This window comes from Pempheris klunzingeri, chromosome 20, assembly GCF_042242105.1.
Source record: "Pempheris klunzingeri isolate RE-2024b chromosome 20, fPemKlu1.hap1, whole genome shotgun sequence".
Lineage (NCBI taxonomy): Eukaryota > Metazoa > Chordata > Actinopteri > Acropomatiformes > Pempheridae > Pempheris > Pempheris klunzingeri.
The window spans coordinates 501,175-518,198 of record NC_092031.1 but is presented as its reverse complement, the minus strand read 5'-3'; the positions used below and the strand labels follow the sequence as shown (position 1 = coordinate 518,198).

General features: G+C 47.8%; 2 protein-coding genes across 2 annotated transcripts in view; one reads left to right on the top strand and one right to left on the bottom strand.

Moving 5' to 3' along the window:
- Window positions 1-1,090: 1,090 nt before the first annotated feature.
- On the top strand, window positions 1,091-8,530 carry LOC139220072 (protein FAM13C-like). The gene is made up of 11 exons (XM_070852134.1): window positions 1,091-1,304; window positions 2,778-3,072; window positions 4,555-4,693; window positions 5,192-5,273; window positions 5,396-5,440; window positions 5,511-5,653; window positions 5,805-5,888; window positions 6,532-6,627; window positions 7,073-7,278; window positions 7,826-7,927; window positions 8,407-8,530. Exons 1-11 carry the CDS (start codon window positions 1,091-1,093, stop codon window positions 8,528-8,530), a joined length of 1,530 nt encoding a protein of 509 aa, XP_070708235.1.
- A 2,090-nt stretch (window positions 8,531-10,620) lies between these two features.
- Window positions 10,621-17,024, bottom strand: part of asah2 (N-acylsphingosine amidohydrolase 2) — an 8,985-nt gene continuing 2,581 nt past the window's right edge. The window contains exons 4-20 of the mRNA XM_070851883.1: window positions 16,486-16,662; window positions 16,006-16,133; window positions 15,842-15,919; window positions 15,642-15,762; window positions 14,590-14,715; window positions 14,185-14,271; window positions 13,726-13,830; window positions 13,522-13,603; window positions 13,279-13,394; window positions 12,942-13,036; window positions 12,344-12,383; window positions 12,153-12,251; window positions 11,951-12,046; window positions 11,567-11,716; window positions 11,325-11,381; window positions 11,144-11,232; window positions 10,621-10,838 (exon numbers count right to left, since the gene is read on the bottom strand). Coding sequence (XP_070707984.1) covers window positions 10,640-10,838; window positions 11,144-11,232; window positions 11,325-11,381; window positions 11,567-11,716; window positions 11,951-12,046; window positions 12,153-12,251; window positions 12,344-12,383; window positions 12,942-13,036; window positions 13,279-13,394; window positions 13,522-13,603; window positions 13,726-13,830; window positions 14,185-14,271; window positions 14,590-14,715; window positions 15,642-15,762; window positions 15,842-15,919; window positions 16,006-16,133; window positions 16,486-16,662 — 1,845 coding nt within the window. The 3' untranslated portion in view covers window positions 10,621-10,639. The remainder of the gene's footprint in view (window positions 10,839-11,143; window positions 11,233-11,324; window positions 11,382-11,566; window positions 11,717-11,950; window positions 12,047-12,152; window positions 12,252-12,343; window positions 12,384-12,941; window positions 13,037-13,278; window positions 13,395-13,521; window positions 13,604-13,725; window positions 13,831-14,184; window positions 14,272-14,589; window positions 14,716-15,641; window positions 15,763-15,841; window positions 15,920-16,005; window positions 16,134-16,485; window positions 16,663-17,024) is intronic.

Here is a 17,024-nt window from a genome sequence, read left to right as displayed (position 1 = left end):
TTTTATGAATGAGACTCACACACACACACTCACACTCACACTCACACACACACTCACACACACACACACACACACACACACACACACACACACACACACTCACACACACACACACACTCACACACACACACACACACACTCACACTCACACACACACACTCACACTCACACACACACACACACACGGTGATGTCAGGAAGTAGCCCATCCCCCTCTGCTGCGGGAAAAACCTCACGATCAGGAAGAGAGAGGCGTCCTCATGTGTCCCTTATGTCTCTCTCTCTCTCTCTCTATCTCTCTCTCTCTCTCTCTCTCTCTCTCTCTCTCTCTCCCCCACCCATTTCAGGAGGAGGGGGGGTGATGCTCGCTCGCCCGACTCCTGAAACCACCATCCACCCCCCATCCCTCCATCCTCCCTCTTTCACAACCCTGAGGATGAGTAATCCAACGAGGGAGGGCGAGAGAGGAGTGGAGCTGCTGGGAGAGAGAGAGAGAGGGAAGGTACCAACGCATCATCATCATCATCATCATCATCATCATCATCATCATCATCGGTGAACGTGCAGGTCGACAGGATGAAAATTCAAAACCTCTCAGCTCGTCTCTCCCTGCTGAGCTCCGTCTCACCGGGGCAGGCTAATTCCTGCACTGTCACAGGCTAAAGACAGAGGAAGGAGGATTCATGTTCCTGTGAAGCTTTGGGATTATAATTCAACAGTTACCGGCACTGGCTAATCGCTGGATTGAAGATTTGTGTTTCTGGGATGTTCCCTTTCATGAGGAGCGTAACAGACTAATATCTGGAGGAGCTAGACCAGAGGGAGGGGGCTCCATGGGTTCTTGGACTGGGCGATGCCTGACTAATTCATGGATTAGGAGGCTAACTGTGTCATCTTTTGGACTGTCGGCACAAACTACTTCCTGAACAGCACACTGACACACTGTGCCACTCCTCCACATGTGTTTCAGAGGCTGGGATCTGGCTAATATCTGGAGTCTATAATCCATAACAGCTCTTCAGATCTTCTGTATTAAAGGTCTGCCTGCAGCCTCCTCCTGGGACCGGGGTAATCTCTGGATCTGGTCTGGCATGTTCTGCTTCTGCCTGCAGAGTTCCCTGATGAAGCTCCAGGCTCTGGAGGTGGAGGGGGGCCCCTCGCTGGGCCCGTCCCCAGAGGAGAGCCCCCCCGCCCTGGGCAGCAAGGAGCAGAAGAGCCCCTGCAGCCCCGTGGAGCTCGGAGGGAAGGAGGGGAAGACCCTGGCTCTGTGCCACGGCGTCCCCCCCGACGAGAACAGCCCGCCAGGTGGACACACCTGCCTGTCTGCCTGCCTGTCTGTCTGTCACTGGATATATTTGAACATTTTGTCTAAACAGTCTCTTTCTGTCTAACTTTAACCAGTTAAACGTATTTATTCACCCAAACTAACGACACTAATCACTTTAAAGCTGCAGGAGAAGCAAGTCAAATAAAAACAGCCCCCCCCTTCATGCTAACGCCTTTGAGATGATAAAGCTAACATCTAGCGTTAGCATGTTAGCACGTTACAATGGTCGCAGCCAGTTAAATCACTGATAAACATCCTGACATTAAGCTAGTTGAGCTCGTTAAGCTAGTTAAGCTAGTTGAGCTCGTTAAGCTAGTTGAGATAGTTAAGATAGGTAGCCCAGGTGAGGAAAAGGAAGAGCTGCACAACAAAGCAGAAGTTGAACCACAGTCCAAAACCAGGCGGCGATGCTAACGAGCGTTAGCTCAGACCGAAGATCAGCACAGAGAAATGGATCTGAAACCCCTTCAGGGTCATTCAACATGTGCTGAGGAGGTCGAGGAGGTTCTGGAGGTCTTTAAGGTGGTTCTCTGTGTCTTTAAGGCTGTTCTAGTGGCGATCGAGGAGGTTCTGGAGGTCTTTAAGGTGGTTCTCTGTGTCTTTAAGGCTGTTCTAGTGGTGATCGAGGAGGTTCTGGAGGTCTTTAAGGTGGTTCTCTGTGTCTTTAAGACTGTTCTAGTGGCGATCGATGAGGTTCTGGAGGTCTTTAAGGTGGTTCTCTGTGTCTTTAAGACTGTTCTAGTGGTGATCGAGGAGGTTTTGGAGGTCTTTAAGGTGGTTCTCTGTGTCTTTAAGGCTGTTCTAGTGGTGATCGAGGAGGTTCTGGAGGTCTTTAAGGTGGTTCTCTGTGTCTTTAAGGCTGTTCTAGTGGTGATCGAGGAGGTTCTGGAGGTCTTTAAGGAGGTTCTCTGTGTCTTTAAGGCTGTTCTAGTGGTGATCGAGGAGGTTCTGGAGGTCTTTAAGGTGGTTCTCTGTGTCTTTAAGGCTGTTCTAGTGGTGATCGAGGAGGTTCTGGAGGTCTTTAAGGTGGTTCTCTGTGTCTTTAAGGCTGTTCTAGTGGTGATCGAGGAGGTTCTGGAGGTCTTTAAGGTGGTTCTCTGTATCTTTAAGGCTGTTCTAGTGGTGATCGATGAGGTTCTACTGATCTTTGAAGGCTGTATTGAACCCTTTGGGTGTTCAGAGGCCTTGTGGTTCTTCAGGTGGTTCTAGTGGTGATTGATGGGTCCCTGGGATCCTTACGGTTCCCTGACAGATAATGAATGACAAAGTAGTAAAACAGCTGTAATGATATGAGGACACGTTCTAGTTAACTAGTTAGTTAACTAGTTATTAACTATAAGCTGTAGTTAGTTCTAGTTACAGACACTTCCTGATGATGACATCACAGAGTCAGATCATTGATGAAGCACTGATTGATTGATTGATTGATGTTCCTGATGGTGTCTCTGCAGAGCCGCTGACCGTCCTCACCAGACCCCCACAGTCCCCCCGGCACCAGCCCTTAACCGCCATCCAGCCCCCGACCCCCGACGGAGCGCCGCCCCCCGGCCCCCCCCACTCCCCCCAGAGGACCAGCCCCGGGGGGGAGGGGGGGGGAGAGGGAGGAGGCGGAGCCCTCCTCCAGCTGCTGGCGGGCGGCCCCGGCCCCCAGCCGTCCCCCCGCTGCTCCAGCCTGAGCCACAGTCTGAGGTTCAACTCCGACCCCGACACGGCTCCATCACCCCCCTGCAGCCAGGACTACATCCTGTGAGTCTGCCTGTCTGTCTGCACACCTGTCTGTCTGTCTGTCTGCCTGTCTGTCTGCACACCTGTCTGTCTGTCTGTCTGCCTGTCTGTCTGCACACCTGTCTGTCTGTCTGTCTGTCTGCACACCTGTCTGTCTGTCTGTCTGCCTGTCTGTCTGCACACCTGTCTGTCTGTCTGTCTGTCTGCCTGTCTGTCTGCACACCTGTCTGTCTGTCTGTCTGTCTGCACACCTGCCTGTCTGTCTGCACCCCTGTCTGTCTGTCTGTCTGTCTGCACACCTGCCTGTCTGTCTGTCTGTCTGTCTGCACACCTGTCTGTCTGTCTGTCTGTCTGCACACCTGTCTGTCTGTCTGTCTGTCTGTCTGCACACCTGCCTGTCTGTCTGTCTGTCTGTCTGTCTGTCTGTCTGCACACCTGTCTGTCTGTCTGTCTGTCTGTCTGTCTGCACACCTGTCTGTCTGTCTGTCTGTCTGTCTGTCTGCACCCCTGTCGCTCCAGATGTTTCCAGAGGTGTTTCTGAGGACAGATTTCAGCGGACTGACCCCCCACACACACACACACACACACTCTGACACCATTTCTGGGTATTAAAGTGTTTTAAATGAAATCCTGTCAGAGTGCAGCTGCTTTAACACTTCTTATATAAGCCCTCCTCCTCCTCCTCCTCCTCCTCCTCCTCCTCCTGCTCCTGCTCTTCCTCCTCCTCCTCCTCCTCCTCCTCCTGCTCCTGCTCTTCCTCCTCCTCTTCCTCCTCCTCCTCCTGCTCTTCCTCCTCCTTCGTCTTTTCTGTTTTCTGACCCACAGCCTGAAGCTGGACCTTCTGATGTGCTTCTGACCCAGTTTCTGGTCTTTGTGTCTCAGCTTCAGTCTTTGTCGTCCACAAACTGTGTTCACACACCATGAACACACACGTTGAGTCTGATTCTGGCTGCTGAACTTACTCCCTTTTTCTATTTTCTACCGTTGAAAACTGATAAACTAACCTGTCTGAGGAGCCGCTCTGAATTTCTGCAAGAACAAAACAGTATTTCCTTTTTGCTAAACGTGAGTTCTGTGTGAACACACAGAGTTTTCTCATAAATTTACTACTTCAGTCTCAGAATATTCAAGTTTTCTGTTGTAAACTTGAGTTTTTCCTTATAAATTTGAATCTTTAACTTTTCTTAAAATATCACGCCGCCCTCCAATAAGAGCACCTTTATTATTAAAGCACTTTTCAAAACATTTCACATACAGTTTAGAAAAAGACAATAAGGAAACAGTTAAATACGTTAAAGAATCATACAGAGACTGTCAAATAAAAGATAAGATCCATAGAAGCAGAAAACCAGTAAAGACAAACAGAATCAGCACTCGGCTCCAAACGGACCACATGTTTATAATCCAGTCTGGGTTTCAGTATTTACCTCGAAACACCACTTTACAACCTTGAACCTCTGAAGTCACTGCGTGTTCACCAGGGCCTTCTGTCTACCTGTGCAGGTGTCGGGGGCGGGACCGGCCGGAGGGCTCGGAGGGCGACTGTCTGTCCTCCGTCCCGTTCCTCAGCCGACACATCCAGACCCTGAAGAAGAAGGTCCGCAGGTTCGAGGACCAGTTTGAGCAGGAGATGAACTACAAGGTAAACACAGACCACAATCCAGTCCACAACCAGATGAGCCAGAGGGCCGGTTCATGGACCACATTACCCATAATGCCCTCTGCAGGCATGGAGGAGCAGCTACAGAAACAGCTTTTCTATCGCTCTCTGCACACACACCAGACTCCATTCACAAAAACAGGGATTTTAGCTCACAGGACACAGGTGCTGCTGCTCTGCTGCTGCCTCCATCAGTCAGTGTGTTTGTGTGACTTTGGTGTTTTTAAGGGTCAGTTTGGATCCAACACAATGTCTGTGTAACACACAATAACACAGACACACTGACTGATGGAGGCAGCAGCAGACCAGCAGCTCCTGTGTCCTGTGAGCTAAAATCCCTGTTTTTGTGAATGGAGTCTGGTGTGTGTGCAGAGAGCGATATAACGGCTGTTTGTGGTTAAACCAAAAGGATCTTCCAGATCCAGTCTTGGACTTGTTGTTGTGGACTTGATGCTGACTCTGTTGTGTCGTGTTCTTCAGCCGTCCTACAACGATAAATACTCGAACCCGGAGCTGGTCGGAGTGATGAACGAACTGGCGAAAGCTCGCAAACAGCTCAAAGGTAAAAACATGCGTCTCGTGATGTGTTCATGAACACTGATGTCTGTAGAGCAACAATTATATATCCTATCTTTGGATTATTCTTCACTGTCACACTTCATAAACTCCTCATGTGTTCCTCAGAGCTCAGACTGAGACAGTCGGTGTTTGAGTCCAAGGAGCGGGACGGTCCAGTAAACAGGTAAGACCAGCACACCTGGCACAGGATCGGTGAGGTCCGGTAGCTTCAGGTCTTCAGGTGTAAATGTGTCCTGCTGCAGGCACGACTCCGGCCAGCAGGGGGCGCCGGAGCACAAGCCCACCCTGGAGGAGACGGTGGAGTCTCTGTTCAGACGGCTGAGGGAGAAGAGGCAGACTCTGGGTCTGCCCGACAACATGAAGGTCTCTGCTCACCAGACTCTGTTCACTTTCTTCACCGTTTTATTCCACCTCGTCTACACCTCAGTGTCCTCTACTGACTGTGTGTGTGTGTGTGTGTGTGTGTGTGTGTGTGTGTGTGTGTGTGTGTGTGTGTGTGTGTGTGTGTGTGCAGGAGATGACTCAGGCTCAGATGGTGTTGGAGAAGATCACTCTGCAGAAATGTCTGCTCTACTTTGAGAGCGTTCACGGCCGACCGGTGAGTCCTGGCCAGCTCTTCTCCACAGTCAGTGTGTCACCTGCAGCAGGTGGAGGTCGGCACAGACGCTCAGCGATGTACCGCTGTGGACGGGGGGGCTCTTAAAAACAGCAACATCAGTAGTTAGAATATTTTCAGACCTTTCTCACTGGGAACTGAAGATGTTCTTTTTCTTTTTCCCTTTCCTTGTGTCAAAGCCGCCAGACTCCACTGACAAAAACAGTGTTTTTACCACACGGAACTCAGGAGCTGCTGGTCTGCTGCTGCCTCCATCAGTCAGTGTGTTGGTGTTGTTTTGTGACTTTGGTGTTTTAAAGGGTCGGTTCAGATCCAAACAAACATGTTCGTTTGCTGATGGAGGCAGGGGGAGCACAGCGAACTCCAGTGTTCTATGTGGTAAAATCACTGTTTTTGTCAATGGAGTCTGGTGACTGAAGAAACAGAGAGAGGCTTCAGTTTACGGTCACAAATTCACATCTGATTCAATGTGAAGCAGTGAAAATATTCTAGATGTAGCCTCCACTCCTGCCTGCTTCTCCAAAGTGGGGGTGTGCTGACCACCATCTACTGTCGGTAATACACTACAGAGGAGATCAGACGACCTGAAGATCATCATCCATTTAATTTATCGTCTGTCCGTCAGGGAACAAAACAGGAGAAGAACCTGGTGAAGCCTCTGTACGACAGATACCAGATGATCAAACGTTTACTGTGTGCCAGCCCGACCATCACCACGATAGTGAGAAACACACACACACACACACACACACTCCAGAGGACGTCATCATCATGTGACGTCCCTCCAGAATAAAGCTCCAGAAAACAGAGGCTGCAGAACCTCATAGAGAACCCGTCTGTTTTTAAGGTTCCTTCAGTCTCTCAGTGATCCACTGATAGTCTGAACATCCAGGGGTTCATCCTCTGCAGACAGGAGCTGCTGTCTGAACATCCAGGGGTTCATCCTCTGCAGACAGGAGCTGCTGTCTGAACATCCAGGGGTTCATCCTCTGCAGACAGGAGCTGCTGTCTGAACATCCAGGGGTTCATCCTCTGCAGACAGGAGCTGCTGTCTTGGCCTATGTGTTAGCATGTTAGCATGTTAGCATCTATCAGATCATGCAGAGACAGACGAGTTGTTGCTCTGTTGACTTTGTCGTTGCCGTCTGACTGCTTCGGACTTTCAGGAGGAAGAGGACGGCTCCGATGAAGACTCCGGCTCCATGACAGTCGATCAGTTTCCTGTCCCGCCTCCTCCAGCAGCCCGCCTGGCTGTCGGCGAGGAGGACAGCGACCGGGACAGCGACCCCGCCTTTGTGTCCCCATTGGACGAGATGAAAGCCGTCCATCAACAACCTGCTCTCACCATTGCCAACCTGCACGAAGCATCCAGGTGTGTGTGTGTGAGTGTGTGTGAGTGTGTGAGTGTATGTGTGTGTGAGTGTGTGTGAGTGTGTGTGAGTGTGTGTGAGTGTGTGTGAGTGTATGTGTGTGTGAGTGTGTGTGAGTGTGTGTGAGTGTGTGTGTGTGTGTGTGTGTGTGTGTGTGAGTGTGTGTGAGTGTGTGTGAGTGTGTGTGTGTGTGAGTGTGTGAGTGTGTGAGTGTGTGTGAGTGTGTGTGAGTGTGTGTGAGTGTGTGTGTGTGAGTGTGTGTGAGTGTGTGTGAGTGTGTGTGAGTGTATGTGTGTGTGAGTGTGTGTGAGTGTGTGTGAGTGTGTGTGAGTGTGTGTGAGTGTGTGTGTGTGTGTGTGTGTGTGTGTGTGAGTGTGTGTGAGTGTGTGTGAGTGTGTGTGAGTGTGAGTGTGTGAGTGAGTGTGAGTGAGTTATACGGTTGGTTTTCACAGAGAACATCCAAACTAACTTTCCACGTTAAGACAAACTCACTATGACTCCTAACTAACATCATGTACACGGTGTTTTCACTGTCCTCCACCAAACCAGGTCTCAGCTGCTGCAGTGTCTGCGGGAGACGAGGGCAGAGAAGAAGACGATGCGTAAAGCTCTGAGAGAGTTTGAGGACGAGTTTCACCGTCAGACTGGAAGGTGAGAGCAAAGCCTGCTGTTGTGTGTTGGCTCCAAACTGACCCTTTAAATCACTAAACTCACAACAACACAAACAAACTACCTGATGGAGGCAGCAGCAGCTCCTGTGTTCTGTGAGCTAAAATCCCTGTTTTAGTGAATGTAGTCTGGTGTGTGTGCTGTTTGTGGTTAAACCAAAAGGATCTTCCAGGTCTCTCTCTGTAGGGATCCTTTCCATGATGCTGTCACACACTTAGAATAACACTCTGAGCCTGTCAGTGGATCAAACAAGCTCTTTTAGTGGACCTACTGTGATCAGGTGCAGTTGTCCCAAAGGTATCATTAACACCAAAATATGTACAAATAGGACTTCGGTGTAAAATACCAGAGTTATCCTTTAAAGGGGTCCCACCAGGATCTATTCTGGGCCCACTGCTTTTTAATATTTACATCAGTTACATAAATCATTTTCACTGATAAATCCTTATGTTTACCGACAGAATCTGCCAAAAAGAGGATCGTACTCCGATGAAGGAGGAATACCAGGAATACAAACAGCTCAAGGCTAAACTCCGCCTGCTGGAAGTCCTCCTCAGCAAACAGGAAGTGACCAAAACCATGTAAGAGGAAACTGACGCTCCCAGAAACACCTCAAAACTATTTATGTGACTGTCTGACATGTTCGTGTTCAGAGGAGAGGGAGTGCTGGGAGGACTGGGTTTGAGGGAACGCTATGAATTTATGTAAAGATCAGATGCTTTTTCATTTTTGTTACTTTTACCGATTTGTGTGTGACGTATCCAGTCCGCCCATTTTTGGAGCTGTAGCATAAAGACTGGGACAGGGAACCAGCTAGCATAGCTCTCTCCACGCTAGCATTACAATTACTGTGCTAATGTTATAACATTATGTGAACATTAGCATACTAACATGTAAACGTCACATTTTAATGGTACCTTAACATGCTAAATGTTTTATGCTAGCAAGCTAATAATGGGCTAACTTGACGTTAACATGCTAGCATAAAACATTTAGCATGTAAAGGTGCCGTGTTGCAGAAACTGTTTTGCTTGTGATGTCCGACGGTAACAAACGTCTCACCACTTCCTCTCCAAACTGAACATTTGTAAAATCTGTAAACTCCACAGAGGAGTTTTCTAAAGTCTAAAAAGAGACCAAGCGTCTCTCTGTGCTGTTCGTGGAAACTTGTATAACGTCAAACCAGCATCCTACAGTGTGTATTTATTTACCCGCAGGTCTGAATAGTTTTGTACAGCTGTAGTTTCTTCATGTCTGCACCGATGAGGACGTTTCTGGACGTGAAACTGTTAACGTGCTTCTTCCATCTTGTTTGATTTAACGGACCAAAGCATTTTCCCGTGAGAATAAGTGTGTGTTTGTCAAACTGAAAGCACTTTAATCTGTCGTGAGGAGTTTGTTCATGAAAAGCTTCCTTAGATAGAGTCAGTCAGACAAACTGCTGAGGTTCAGTGTGGAAACATTTTGGACGTAAAAGATATATTATATAAAATCTCAAAGTGACATCGACACGTCTGTGTTTATATCATAGGGAGTTTATTTTTATCCAAAGCCTGATGTTAAAATACTAAACGGTCTGCTGGTTGGGCCCTAACGAGCCATCTGGGCTGCAGTGGTGAAAGAAGGATTAGCATTAGAAGTCCCCAAAGTAAAAGTACTTATGCAGAATTTCAGATTATATTCTTGTTGCAGCTGCTGGGTCACAATGAGCTCACAGAAATACGTGAAGTGACCAGTTACAGATCACGTGATGGCGGTTTGTAACGTGTTAAAACGGACACGTGAACCACTGGAGACCAAAAGTTATTTTAACTGATGTATGAAAGTTGGCTTGTGTAACAGAAGGTATTAACGCTGGTTCAGTCACAGTGAAGACAGGACAGGACACCAGAAGTTCACTTACATTACTATCGTACTTATTTTAACCTAAACCAAGTAATTTTGGTCCCTAAACGTAACCAAACCGCACGTGTTTATTATTATTATTATTAGAAGTCGTGGTCGTTTCAGGTATTTCTGTGAGATCTGGTTGGCTGCGTAGTTTAATCTCACTAATACGTCAGATTAATAACAATATAACTAAAGCTGTCAGAAAAGTGGAGTAAAAAGCACAAAGTTTCCAATATTTGGAGTAAAAGTTGGGCTGAGCAGGACAGAAGGCCCCAGAAAGCTTTAAGAAGCAGTTTTAACGTCCATGTTTTCACTTCATTCATGCTGTGATGAGTTCACGTGTCCATGTTGTTGTGCAGCTCTGGTTCGCCTGACGAATTTCTATACAGACGAGTTTAAAATAAATATTTTTGCTATTCAAACTGTTTTTATCTTTGTTATTGTGTCAGAATGAAATCACTTCTGGAGGGTTTTTAGTTTCTGTTTCTACAAGAAAAGACGTCAGAAGAAGAAGAAACAGCAGGAGGACGCAGAGGTTCACTGTTAAAAAACATTTATCGTTTTGTCAGTTTGATAAACGTTATTAAATATCTGAAATCTACCTTTACAGTGGAAAGCAGGAACATTTTATGACTTTCAAAACAATAATTCCTGTTTTTCATGTTTAATTTCAACATTCTGCATTTTTCCCAAACTCTTAGTAACAAGTACAAGTGATGTGAGAGCAGCTTCGGATTAAAGGTGTAAGGAAATGTTTTGTACGCATCACCGGTCTCCGCTTTCCTTCGGTCTCTGTGACGTCGCTCACTGGTAGTAAAAGCTGGCGGCGACTCTGAAGACGTCAGATGAGCCTCCGTACGGCGTGATGACGGGTCGCAGGCCTTTCATCTGCTTGTAGTGTCCGAAATGTCGGATCCTGTAGAAGCCGCTGGGGGCCGCCGGCGGGATGTGCCACTCCACCGTGGAGTTACTCTGCCGGTTCGAACCCTTCAGCCAGTGGAACCTGCAGCAGGAGACCACAGTTAACACATTTCATTTAGAAGGTCGGTGTCGGCAGGGCTCCACCGGCAGGGTGTGAAGGGGCACACGAGGAAGGGGATCAGCAAAACCCGGATCATAAGACTTTTTAACAGCTGTTTTTAGTAAAAGACTTTTTGAAGATCAAACAGATTTTGACTCTTCTAGTGTTCCTGAGGTGAGAGCGATTTAACGGCTGCTTGTAGTTTCACGAACCAAACAAACAATGGATCCAATATAAATTAGTTTAGAATAAGATCCACATCAACCTCCTACCACACACTAACCTACCTGGTCTCCCATGATGCATCAGTGTGGACAACCTCCCAGGTCTCTGTTCTGTTGTCATAAATCTCCACAGTGACAAAAGTTTTATCTCTCTGCAACGGACGACAAGACAGAAGAGGTTAGAGAGCAACGAACAAAGACAAACAAGCAACGGACAGAACTATGAAGCAGTTTTTGGCCTTACGATGTCTCCAGAGTGTCGAGGGTTTCCTGCTACAAAGGTGACGGAGACAACATCACCCTGAGAAACACATTAGAAGACCTCAGGTCATGTATGTTCACAAAAAACAGCGAGGTGTCATCAGCATAATGACGGTAGAAAACCTAATTAGTTTAATCTGAACGTGGCTTCGGGCAGACTGAACTGGGCCGAGGACTGAGCCCTGAGGGACACCTCATTTAAGTGTGAATGTGTGAATGTCCCACCGGTCTGTAGACGGGGTAAACCTGCTCCAGGACATCTCCAAAGCTCGTGTTCTCCGGTTTTCTGTCGACGGGCGCTGCAGGCAGCAGATTGATGAGATTCTCCTGGAAGAAGGGAGGCTCAGGGCCAACGGGAAGCTCCGACACTCGGTCCTGAAAACACAACAACACACATGGGACCATGTTCGAGTCTCTGGAAGGTAGAAACACGTTGATGAGACACTGTGAGCCTCACGACTGTCAAAACATACGCTGATAAAAGTTCATATTAATAGACTCATATTCTTCTTCTTTGTCTTAATATTTAGGAGATAATCGTATGCAACATTTTGGAACTACAGTTCCCATAATACATGGTGTAGTCCGGTGTAGTCCGCCCAGTCTCACCTGTGCGATGGCTCTGGCTAGGCCGCGGTATTTGTGCAGGTATGCGGTGAGTGTGTGTGGGCCGTAGATGGTGGAGGCGCCTTCGTACCGCTGCACCTGGAGAAGGAGGAGGAGCGTCAGTCTGAAGTATTTACGCCGTGTCTGTTTTTCTGTCTGTTGGTGGGCGGCTCTAAATACTACACTACCCATGAGCCTCAGCTACCTGGTACTCCTCATAGGTGGTGATGTAGTGAGTGTACACGTTACTCAGGCCAGCGATTACCACCACCGAGTCCCTGAACGCCCCCTCCGACCGGAGCTCCTGACACACACACACACACACACAGTACGGTCATGTGACAGGCTGCAGGTGAGCGGCGGCGCTGATGTCACTCTCCAGGTCGTGCAGCTCACCTGTTTGACGGCCTCCCGTAACCTCCTCCCAGACATGGTGCTGTCACCGGGCAGAGCAGACCGGATGGCGTGGGGACAGTTGCCATGGTTACCAACATTAAAATCAGCAGACGATACAACACATGAAACCAGGAAGTAATTAGGAGATTCTGGGCTGTTTCGACCAATCGGATTTAAGCAGGTTTGTGTCGTCGAGCAGCTTCTTAATGAGTACTTCACTGGTCGGAAACAACTCAGGAAATCTGAGCGTCTGTGGTGTTATCAGCAGAGTATTAGTAGTACTACGATTACTACTATGATCATACTATGAGTGTCAGTACTGCTAGTAGTAGTACGAACTAGAAGTACTATCAGTAGTACTGTTTGTAGTATTAGTGCTGTCTGTAGTATTAGTGCTGTGGTTCGTAGTATTAGTACTGTGGTTCGTAGTATTAGTACTGTCTGTAGTATTAGTGCTGTGGTTCGTAGTATTAGTACTGTGGTTCGTAGTATTAGTACTGTGGTTCGTAGTATTAGTACTGTCTGTAGTATTAGTGCTGTGGTTCGTAGTATTAGTACTGTGATTCGTAGTATTAGTACTGTCTGTAGTATTTCTTACGTGATCTCTCCAGGAACGGCGACGATGGCGACGGAGCCGATGGTGATGATCTGAACATCAACGATCTGAGGATGCCACGGGAGAGGCCAGTTCATCTACACACACACACACACACACACACACACACACACACACGGTCAGCAACACACACACACACACACACACACACACGGTCAGCAACACACACACACACACACACGTTGTTACTTCTGAGTGATTATTTCATCCTTTGATCTACATTTGAACCAGAATCTCATCTGGTTCTGGTCTCTGAGCTCTGAATGGACTCTGGTTCCTTCAGTGTTGTGACTCTTGACCCCCCCCCCCCCCCCCTCACCTCCCCCGTGCTGAACAGGATTGGTTTGGGACGATGACACTCCTGCGTCTGATTGGACGGCTCACCCACGAGAGTGTCTCTGATCCCGTCCCAGAACGGGTCGCCCTCCACAGCGCCTGACCAGAGGGGAGGGCAAAACACCAGCAGAGTGAGAGAAAAACAAGAGAAGAAGAAGAAGAAGAAAAACAAGAGAAGAAGAAGAAAAACAAGAGAAGAAGAAGAGAAGAAGAAGAGCAGACTGACCCTGAGTGAAGTTCAGGTCTCCTCCTCCGTCTGTGGTTCCTGCGGCGAAGCTGTGACCCAGAGCTGGTTTACAGGTGGTCACCTGACAGGAAGACAGAGTCACATGACTCATCGCCATGGAGATGGAAGAGGACAACAACAGGACAGTCCAGTGTGTGTGTGTGTGTGTGTGTGTGTGTGTGTGTGTGTGTGTGTGTTGCTGACCGTGTGTGTGTCGTTGACCTGCACAGTGACGTCCGTCATGTTGACCCACTGATGAGCCGACTGAAGGGATCCAGTCACCTGCTGGGCTGCGCTGGCGTAGATCTCCTGCAGGGGGCAGCGCAGACACACCTGAACACTGTGGGGACGTGCAGGTAAAACCACACACCCCACTGATCACACTCTCCTACAATTTAAATATCTGATTTATGGAACTTCCCAGATTAAAGACGGCACAAACCAACAAGCGTTGTCACGGCGACTACGTCCGCTTCTTTTATACAAACACATCAGACAGACAGGTGAGGCAGACAGGTGAGACAGACAGGTGAGGCAGACAGGTGAGGCAGACAGGTGAGGCAGACAGGTGAGGCAGACAGGTCAGGCAGACAGGTGAGACGGACAGGTGAGGCAGACAGGTCAGGCAGACAGGTGAGGCAGACAGGTCAGACAGACAGGTACCTTGGCCTTCCTGTAGATGTTGTGTCCGATGATCCTTGTGCTGTCGAACATGTCGTCTCCAGGTCCGAACGCTTTACACATCTTAGTCTGACAGACACACACTTCCTGTTTAGTCACTGCTGTGTGTGTGTGTGTGTGTGTGTGTGTGTGTGTGTGTGTGTGTGTGTGTGTGTGTGAGTGAGTGTGTGAGAGAGAGTGTGTGTGTGAGTGTGTGTGTGTGTGTGTGTGTGTGTGAGTGAGTGTGTGAGAGAGAGTGTGTGTGTGAGTGTGTGTGTGTGTGTGTGTGTGTGTGTGAGTGAGTGTGTGAGAGAGAGTGTGTGTGTGAGTGTGTGTGTGTGTGTGTGTGAGTGAGTGAGTGTGAGTGTGTGTGTGTGTATGTGTGTGTGTGTGTGTGTGTGTGTTTACCCCCCCCACAGGACAGGAGCTGTTCAGGTAGTCACAGCTCAGCCCAGAGTTCACACAGTGAGGTCCTCTGGTGTTCGGACTGACGTCACCAAGGTTACTGGAGGAGAAACCAGCAACGAAGCCTCCCTGAGACAGACAGGCAGACAGACAGACAGGCAGGCAGGCAGACAGGCAGGCAGACAGACAGGCAGACAGGCAGAGTAACTTATTTTAAATCACATGTATAATCTAACTTCATGTGTTCCCAGAAATGATCAATAGAGGAAGGTTAGGACGATGCAGTTTGGTTTAGTTTAGGAAGATATGATGGTTTTGGTTAAAATAAGTGTGTCAACTAAGCTAAGCTAACCTAAAATAAGCTAAGCTAAGCTAAACTAAACTAAGCTAAGCTAAGCTAAACTAAACTAAGCTAAGCTACATACAGAGGAAACACTGTTGTTTTCTTATTTCAACTTTTTCTATGAGTGAGTCCCCGTTTGGTCTCATGAACACAATAATGCGACACTACTACTACTACTACTACTACTACTACTACTACTTATTATTATTATTACTATTACTATTATTATTGTTGTTATTATTATTACTATTATTATTAGTGTTATTATTATTACTATTACTATTATTATTATTGTTGTTATTATTACTATTATTATTGTTATTATTATTTTTATTATTATTATTACTATTACTATTATTATTATTGTTATTATTATTACTATTATTATTATTTTTATTACTATTACTATTATTATTATTGTTATTATTATTACTATTATTGTTATTGTTATTATTATTACTATTGTTATTATTATTTTTATTATTATTATTTTTATTATTATTATTATTATTATTATTACTCTGTCTATGTATTTCCACTCTTCCTTCCTGCTAATGAGCAGCATCAGAATCGGTGTGTTCCTCTGAAGGTAAACCGGAGGGTCGGCAGCAGCCTGTGTGGCCTGACAGGTGAAACCCAGGGCACAGAGGCCCACGCTATGACCCTGTGACCTCATAAGGCCCCCCCCCCCCCCCCCGTCCCGTCCCGTCACCTGTCCAGGTAGCTCCCCGGGGTTCTTGTCCCGCTCCAGCAGGTAGGAGGCGTAGCCCATGTTGTCGCTGCTCACCATGCGGTTGGTGTAGTTCATGCTGACGGCGTGGACGGCGAACCAGCTGGCGGCCAGAGCGTTCAGGACGATCAATACTCAGCCAATACTCAGTACTTATCAATATCATTAGCGAGGGGTCGCACCTGAGCATCCCGATCCCGTCTCCGTCCAGATCAGTGAACTTCAGCACCACCACCTCTTTATCAGTGCTCCACCTGTACCTGTGGGCACCGTGACGACGCTGTGATGTGTTCAGGTGTCAGCGGGAATATTCACAACATCGCAAACACAAACACGTTTCACTCACCTGTGTCTCTCGGCCGCCGGGTTGTTCAGGTACGACTGAGGACTTCTGTTCAGGCTGCTGTCACCCAGCTCTCCGCTGCCCCTGTAGATCCTGCCTGGCCTCATAGTGCTGTGGGCTATGTCTATACTCTGGAGACGGTTTAAACCATCAATACATCAGGCCATGTCTATACTCTGGAGACATCAATACATCAGGCCGTGTCTATACTCTGGAGACATCAATACATCAGGCCGTGTCTATACTCTGGAGACATCAATACATCAGGCCGTGTCTATACTCTGGAGACAGTTTAAACCATCAATACATCAGGCCGTGTCTATACTCTGGAGACAGTTTAAACCATCAATACATCAGGCTGCTTTTACCCTGGAAGTGTTTTTCATTCACGGTTACAACTTCATGTTGTGACTGTGGACACACACACACACACACACACACACACACACACACACACACACACACACACACACACACACACACCTTGACGATGCCGTTGACCAGCGGCTCGATTGACGCCTTGATGTAACCGCTGCTGCTGATCATGAACAGTGTGTACTGGAAGTATCCACCGGGGCCACAGTGGGTGTGTGTCCCGCTCAGAACCACGTTGTCCCGACGGTACAGATCCCCATATTTCACCTTTAACGCCTGCAGGACCTGCACACACACACACACACACACACACACACACACACACACACACTTATGTGTTCCATGTTTTGCCCCAAAAGATTTCAACCTCGCCATCGACTGACCAATCACAGACATTTATCTAAAATGAGGCCAAGATGGCTGCCACCGATGTGAGCCCAACCCCCCAGGAGGGTCTCCATTACAAAGATGGCGCCATTGGACCCAAACAGACTCTTATTGTGAAAGAGACGCCTGTAAATCAGAGATCACCGTCAGTTTGATCCATTCAGTCCGAAAACATTTGGAAAGTCTGGAAGATTCAATCATTTTATCCTCATTCAGGTTAGAACGGGGCTAACGGGAAGTTAGCACGGGGCTAACGGGAA

Coding starts and splice junctions, on each gene's coding strand:
- LOC139220072 (XM_070852134.1), top strand. CDS start 1,091: ATGTTCTGCTTCTGCCTGCAGAGTTCCCTGATGAAGCTCCAGGCTCTG. Junction 4,694..5,191: donor AGCAGGAGATGAACTACAAG/GTAAACACAGAC, acceptor CGTGTTCTTCAG/CCGTCCTACAACGATAAATA. Junction 5,654..5,804: donor GTCTGCCCGACAACATGAAG/GTCTCTGCTCAC, acceptor GTGTGTGTGCAG/GAGATGACTCAGGCTCAGAT.